The 8,433-nt window shown below is 38.6% G+C and overlaps 1 protein-coding gene across 4 annotated transcripts in view; it reads left to right on the top strand.

Moving 5' to 3' along the window:
• The window catches only part of LOC126762724 (glutamate receptor 1), a 149,320-nt gene that overhangs the window by 129,891 nt on the left and 10,996 nt on the right, over positions 1–8,433 (top strand). The window contains exon 16 of one of the 4 annotated variants that reach the window (XM_050479683.1): positions 7,982–8,427. The exons of 2 other annotated variants lie outside the window; for them this stretch is intronic. In XM_050479683.1, the coding sequence (XP_050335640.1) occupies positions 7,982–8,080 (99 nt within the window). In that variant the 3' untranslated portion in view covers positions 8,081–8,427. Of the gene's footprint in view, positions 1–7,981; positions 8,428–8,433 lie in introns of those variants that run through there. One more of the 4 variants, XM_050479685.1, reaches the window with a different exon arrangement.

Below are 8,433 nucleotides of genomic sequence, written 5' to 3' on the forward strand. Positions count from 1 at the left end.
AAATTCGGATTACTTTTATGTTGTCAATGAATTTACGGTTCCACTGATCTTTCGGCGCTCAGTAACCAAAAGGTAAGTTGATACCCATAGATTTACTTGTATTACTAGAACTTGACACAGTTCGTTAAGCTGAGCACACACTCAGGGCTGCCGAGAGTTATATTGTTATACCTTGTATCTATAGTTTTTTAGTATACCTTGTATATAGATGGTTAACTCTCATCAAGTATTTGGAGTTGTAACTTAATTTCCAGACGACTGGACCTAGGACAGATGTCGGTGCATTAATACACCAGCATACGGCCTTTCTGATAACTTCTTACCATTTTCATAAGATTAATGAATGAGGAATGCACCGCAACTTTGTGCTCTATTTTTATAAGATAGCGAAGGTATTTTGAAAACCATCTTCGCTCCATTTTACACTGTTGAATGCATCACGAATGTACAGCATGATCAGAAGTACTCTACAGCGTTTGTCCAGAAAGTATGAGAACGTAGTCGATTTAAAAAATTTATTGACAATTTACAATTTTTTAAAAACATCAAAATAGGCTCCTTCTGCGTCGATGCAGCGCTGCCAAGGGATTTTCCCTTCTGCCGGTGTGTTCCACTCGGAAGATTGCCTCTTTGTCTCGGGATCATACTGAAAGATCCATGACTCGTCACCTGTAATTACGTTATTCAAAAATTGGGGGTCACTTTCACACATGCTCACCTTGGCACACTTCCACTCGCCGGAATTTCTGGTCGTCAGTAAGTACTTTTGAGACCATCTTCACGCACACTTCGCGCATGTTCAAGTGCTCCATCACAATGTCATGAACCACTGAAAACAAACTTCTATATGACGTTCAGTTTTTTTTCTATCCTGACAGCCAATTAAGAAAAATCGTAAAAATGAAAAACTGAGAAATAGCGCGTCAAAATTTTTGATTTTTGCCCAAGCGCTCATCATATCTGCTAGACGCTCGGTCACTATTTCACTTCTAGTTTCAACAATATATCGAATTCCCATCTATAACTTTGGGGACATATTCTTAGATAAAAAAAAAATCGATTATTTGAAGCTTCAAAAGCAGGCTCTCCCTTAAACGAATACTTAGTCGACGGTATGAATTCAAACTTTTGCGCACACGAGTGATATTGTCGGTGTTTGTAGAAGTCACAGGTCTCCTAGCACGGTCTTCATCAGCGACTTCTAGTGCCACCGAAACACACCAATTCTTGCTTAAGCAACATCTGGGTAAGCCTGCTTGATCATATCAAACGCCTCTGATGCAGATTTAAGTTTCACACAGAGTTTAATCGCGTACGTCTGCTCTAACGAACGCTGCATTTTCGGCTTGCACCACTCACAGAAACACGTCGCACGAAAATGTTTATGCTGACTCTTCAGGTGCTCGGAGACAATGACCAGCCGCTCGTTCGTTAGCTAGGAACGCCCTCTACCGAATCCAGTTGGTACGCGCACGCTCCGAAGTACAGTCGCGGCGGAAGAAAATTACACCTATTACTTTCCGGACAAACCCTGTACCTTTAAAGGGATGACACCCAACATGGGCTTTTTATGGAGTTAGCTATGTCTCTAGCCTCAGCCTAATTAACTTCTCAAACATCTTCTTAGCTATGCAGATCAAGCAGAGTGACTGATATGCGAACGAAGGCTACACTTTACTTCGCTGATTAGGGCATGCTCCTGTCTTTACCATATCTTTGGAAGCAACACTGCCTTCAAGCAAGTATTGGAACGTTCATGTCGAGTAGTACATGGAATCGTTCAACAGAAATTATTTTCTAAATTTCTGTGGGAGCTCTATCTGGTCCCGGTGCTTTATTGCTCTCCAGTGTGTGCGCGGCTTGCTGCTGTTCTTTTATTGTAAAAGGTGGTGAATCTAGGGAAGTGCACTCTCACTTTCGCTTATAGACTCATGTTCTGAAAGTAATGTGTAAATGAGATTGGTCATTTTGCTTTCTATACGCCAAAATAAAGTTTTGAATAATAAGTTTGTAGCTTAGTGTCCAACCTTCGGGCACATACAGCGTTGTATGTAATAGATCAATTCATGAATGCTTACTTCGGTTATCAGAAGATAGTAATTTTACAAGAAACATTACCAGCGAAAAAAACATTTTCAAGTCCACCTAATCAAGAACATAGGCTGGCTCGCTATTAGAACGTATGTAGAATGTAGATGCTTTGATATCCCAACATTAGTAGGCGTGTACACATTTGCATCAAACCACATATCATTGCTGAACGTAAACCCATAAGAACCACCGTTAAGGCGGATATAAAGCAATCCAAATAATGCATCCGGCCCGTTACAATTGCTATAGCAGCAATCGAATATGGACAGATAAAACCAGTGGAACTATGCAACATTTCAGGCTTTCCCTGCACTATGACTATAATAACCAGAGAGCTAACAAAGTATATGCACACACATATAGTACACACACGCAACTGCGTACTATTCAAAGCACATTTTCCACTGGCGGACGCGTTAACGTTATTTGTGCGTTCAGCTAAACGCAACTGCTGAGCTTAATATGCATAAATATACAAAAGCATAGCACACACACATGCATACAGCCACACAGGGACGAACAAAGCAGTGGGCATTTAATCAGTCCGCATAAGGGAGATACGAGCACGGAATGCACTGAACGTTCATTTGCCTGTTGGCAAAATTTGCTCGACTGCTCGCTTGCCTGCTGCTGCTTGGGTGCCTGACCGTCTATCGCCGTACATCCGCACGCCCATACGAAACGGCTGACAGGCAGCTGAGCAACCAACAGACAAATAGAAACAAATCAGCAACCAACAGCCGTGGACCAGCTATTTAGGCCCACATGCATGTATACATAAGTGTGTGTGTATGAGCACATATACTGATGCAATACGTCTTTGACGGTGCGGTGAATGCTCTGCAAGAATGAGTTAAGCCTAAGCCATACACAACGCGCACATATTACTATCTGTAATGGTTCTCTGTGTATGTATGTGTATGTACACCTATTTGCCAGCCTGCAGCAAAAGTTGGCTCGCAGGCACCGGTGCAACGTAGTCAACTCGTTGCATGCCTGTGCGCGCTGTGTATATGTGTTTGCACTTGTAACCCGTGCACTTGTTTGCCTTCGTACTCCGCATGGCTGAATAATCATCGCGTTCATTAATACGAGCCTTGCAGGCGCGTAACAGCGATCAGATCGTCGTCGTCGTCGACCTAGTCGTCAGCTGTGTCGGACGAAACATTCAACTAATGACTGACACGGGCATATCTGTCGCCGGGTGACCACACGGTCTACTACAATGCACACGTGCCCACATATGTGTGTTGGCAACCGCAACGCCGTTCAGCAGTTGCCACTGCGCTACAGTTTGACTTAAAATTCTGCTCATATTCCCTGCTGAGCGGGTGTGTTGAGCAAGGTCCCTCCTTATAAAGCAAACTGTTTTATGTTTCTGAAATTAATATGAATTTACACCAATGCAACGGCAACAGCAAGTAGTGTGCGCCTTAGTAAGGCGAGGAGGTTAGATAACATAGCTACTACTTAGTTGACTGACAGTCAGCGCGCACTGTATACATTTAGCATATGTGTTAGTGTGTGCCCTCATATGCCTCCACATACATATTTGTTTGGTCTGATGTATCAGTTTCTCTTATGTTAACTGCACGCCAGTGACGTCTACACCATACCAAGTCAGCCTCATTTTCTAAACATGAATCTGTGTATGTATTGGGCTTGTAGTGGTAATGCAGCACTATGCATACAACTTTCGTTTACAACAACAGCTAGCTGGCAATTTTCGGTGCATGTTTGAGTTCTAATTACATGTTAGAGCAGCAGGTATTTTGTAATGATGTATGTATTTAGTGGCTTGTCATAATATGTTTGATGCAAGTAACAGCTTTTGGTAGCTGGGTTGGTGTTGATTGCTTCCTGATTGCTCATGCAAAATCTAGGACGCCGGCAAAATGCTTTACTTAGTAGAATTAGCAGTGTCTGCCTGTTATATGTAAGCATTTGTACGCATTTGTTAGTGCTCAATTTTATTAATTTGGAAATTCTTGTTTAAGTTAACCATTAGAAGGAATTAGTTAACGTCAAACGGCTCTGAGCGGCACGTGATACATGCACTTGTTGGAGTCAAGAATTCGTTTTAGAGTAGAAATCTAATACATTTATTTTTGTGGAGATCAAAGCATACATAAATAAAACAAGAAGCTATAACGCCCTTTACAAATATGATCAGTCAGTTAATTATAGTATGCTGTGACTCGATCTGAGCAATTATTTGGAAATTGCATCATTGACTTAATTGAAGATATCTTGTCAAATGAAAGTTTTTCCATATAAGTACTTTATAACCATCGATCAGTTTGTATGACGGGTATATCCTAGTGGTCCGATATCGACAATTTCGACAAACTGGCACCTTCTTGGAGAGAAGGACACCGTATGCAAAATTTCAGATCGATATCCCAAAAACTGAGTGACTAGTCACAACGATTATACTATATACATATGTATGTATGTGGCAACCACGAAGGATCATTACGGCGTTAATTTAATCTTCGGCGCACCCTTAAATATAACTCTTCCTAACTCCTAAAGGCAGCACTAGCAAAGTGGGTTAAAAAATCCTTCATTCCTTTTGTTATTATATTCTCACTAACTCTTAAGTTATAAAGAATAAGAAATAAATCTCTTCTGCTATTAGACGTCAAGCATAATACATCAGCTTTACTTGCTTCCACTTATATATATATATGTACATACTTGTATATTACAAAATTCGTGGCAAACTTAGTGTACCCTGTTCATGCTATGAATAAGTCTATGCCTTCGAATGTAGTTAGTGGTCACAAGAAACTTAGAGGCATTAAAAGCAAATCAGAATAAAGTTCTCTCTAATAACATAAGGCGACTGTATAGTTACAGGTCTGCAAGAATTGGCTATTATTATATTGAAAATGCAAATCATTTAATTAACATTTAGAACACCACTATCTAAAGTATTGGACAGCTTTGCTCAATCTTTAGGATGAATTTGTAAATTGAAACTGAGAGGAATAAAAAAATAGGATGTCTAATGAAATTATAAATCGATATACGTACTTATGGAATTTGAATCGATACTCACTTTCATCGTAAAATTGCCAGATTCTCACTACCCAACATATCTGAAGGTGAATTTTGCGACTGATTTGCTAAGAGTCTGTGGGGTATTTTCATTACGAATTTGAGTTGAAAATTTTTTCATCTCATTTTTTTCCTACACCCCTTGACTACAAGACCAAAAATCTTACGTTTTTGAAAATTTTTACTATCATCAGTTTTAATAACCCAAAATTAGTTAGAAGCATCATCTGATATCAAGATCGTAAAATGACTGTAAACTAGTTTTATTGGTAAAATTTTCAAATAATCTGAATAACAATTTACAAACAATCACCTTAAAATAATGTGAGTTTAGATACATACAATGCATCAATATGTTGTTAAAAAATATTTCATAGCACAAAAAACTTAAATGAAGTAAACATTTTTTGAAAAATACGTATTCTCAAAATATTTAAGGAACAACGATTTTTGGGAGTTGATTTCTGAAAAATTAGTAAATTCGAATCGTTCGTAAATAAATCAAAACTAAATTGTACATATATTCCCAAAAGATATTCAAGGTCTGCATACATCAATACTCACAGTACTGCCGCCTGACTATGACATTTCATTATACGAAAACAGGACATAAATAAAGCACCAAAACCAGCAACGAGTTAATCCGTTGCCAATTTCAGTAGTTAGTTGTCTTGTGTAATGCAAATGTTGGTACTTGGATACCTAACAACTACTATATTGACGCTAGTCGCCATACTGTTGATATTAGTTAACTCACAAAACGTAAATGATCAAATAACAGTGGGTAGTTGTTTTTCTGTGGCGGAGTCACCAAAAGTAGTATGCTGCTCTCTTCTTCATTAGCGAGAGAGAGTACAATACACATGCTCATGTGTCAGAAGACAGCCTACGGATGTAATGCAAGTGCTGCCAGTTTTTTTTATACATCTGTTATAGTTTGTTCAAATCGCTGCTCTCTAACGCTTGGCGAACCGAAGACGGCTAATATGAAACTGTCTACGAAAAAAAATTCTTAACCTATCAAATCCAATTTCTGCGTATTTATAGTACACGATTTATTAAAATTAACTTGAAAAAAATTTAAACCAATTTTCAAAAATTACCTGTTCCAAGAATTATCCATCAGAAAATATTATAGTTCCCACTGAAATATTTTACATTTTCCATATTCATAGTTATGGGATGGTATACTATATATAGAATTAACATACGATATACTACGTATGCTTGGTGTGTTATAAACTTGTTCGTTTAGCATTCGAAATCCTTGCCTATACGGGTGGTCCATTACGAAGTTCCTTACTTTTTAAAGAAAAAAACACAGAAATCTCTAATTTAATGTGGGATGTTTTTTATAATTCAAAAGAACATTTCTTCATTTTCATGTTTTGAAGATTTTCTCTTTCAAATGTTCGCCGCGGCTATGTCTCAGATGGTCCATTCATTGAGTCCAATTTTCGATAATTCGTTTGAGCATTTCAACTGGTTAATGGCGAATGTCATGCGTGATGTGTTGCTCCAATGTCCGAATCGAAGCGGTAGACTTTAGACTTTATATATCTCTACAGGAAAAAGTTTAACGGTGTGATACAACGATCTTGGTGACCAATCGGCCGGCCCAAACCGTGAAATTATCTGCTTATAGAAGTGTTCTCTCAAAAACTCCATTGATTGATGCGGTATGTTGGAAGCGGTGACGACTTGTTGAAACCGAACGTCGCCGAGACTACAAGTGTTAATTTCAGGCATATCAAATAGTCGGTTATCATGGCGCGATAACAGTTGCCATTGACGGTTACCTTCTCACTAGCATCATTTTTTAAGAAATATGGACCAAAGCGGCAATTTGCTTGTTTACATACTCATTGAGCCAGAAACGAGACACATCGATGAACACAATTTGGCTCGAAAACATCGGAACTTCTTCGAACTTTTTAAGAATCTATAGAGCGAAATGATGTCGCCTTAAAAAGTCGAGCGGCTTCAGTTCTTCTACAAGATGTTATTTGTACGGTCTCAATTGAAAATCTCGACGTAAGCGGTTGTGAACGGCGCCGATTCCACGGTCTCTCCACGGCCTTCGAATACACTCTCAGCTACAGCTGCTATATTTTCATCCCTGCGTGCTGAACGTGGTTTATTCAGTCGAATATTATCCAATAATAAATGCTGGGTCTCATGATGGGTGGTTGTGTTGCGAATAGTACGCTCAGTAGGCCGATTATGATGACCATAAGTTGAGGGAAGTACGAAACACATTCTTTACAGAATGAACAATTTGTAAACGTTGTTTAGGCGTAAGTCTTTCCAGGATGAAATGCTAAATAATACAAACCAAAACAACTTGACAGTCTGACACGACTCACGCGTGATCTGTCAAAAAAATACTATTGAAAAAGGTACCTATATTTGGATAACCCGTTACATGTTGATTACTTACACCATTTTAGGGCCTGCCAAGTATTTGACCAGCCCCGGGCATAAGTGCTTTATTAAAAACTCTCGATTGGTGAAAGCATGGCTCTGCGATAGTGGTTCAGTTTGTTTTACGTTATAAATATATTATATATGTATGTCAATGAAGGCTTTAGCTCCTTCTTCCTCTACATTGCGTTGACTTAAGATCATATATATATCCTTTTATATTTAGGCATTGAACTAATGCAGTCAAGAATGCAATATATATTCAAGAGTTGAATAAAGTATATAATCCTGCAGTGTATATCATACTACACACTAACACACACACTTGCATTTACATTATTTCACACACTTGTATTGAATTTTGATAACATTGTGGTCACAACTATTATTAACGTTCAAACAGTACCTCAATTGTGCCTCTTTGCAGTATTATCCAGCCGGACAATTAAGTGCCGCATCTGAGGCCGAAACAATGCACATGAATGCGCACAGTCAGGTTTGACATGAACATGCGCAGGAATCGCGCCTTTGACGTACACCCTGCGCACCAACAATACGCCGCATAATGGCCAACAGCCGGCAGGAAACAGAGAAGATACTGAGCAATCATGATCAAAACACAACAACAATGCCGGGCAGCCAGAATAGTACGCTCATGCGAAATCCCGATGTAAATCATCCCTACGCCAAATAAATATATATATATATATATACATATACATAAATGCATATATACTAACTCAAAAACACATAACAATGTGAAAAAGCTAAACTTACAAAAAACATATACTGAAACAACATTCAAAAAAGTGGAATTAAGCGTGTGAAAGTATCAAAAATAATAACTTAATAAAA

Source organism: Bactrocera neohumeralis, chromosome 6, assembly GCF_024586455.1.
Source record: "Bactrocera neohumeralis isolate Rockhampton chromosome 6, APGP_CSIRO_Bneo_wtdbg2-racon-allhic-juicebox.fasta_v2, whole genome shotgun sequence".
NCBI classification, from domain to species: domain Eukaryota; kingdom Metazoa; phylum Arthropoda; class Insecta; order Diptera; family Tephritidae; genus Bactrocera; species Bactrocera neohumeralis.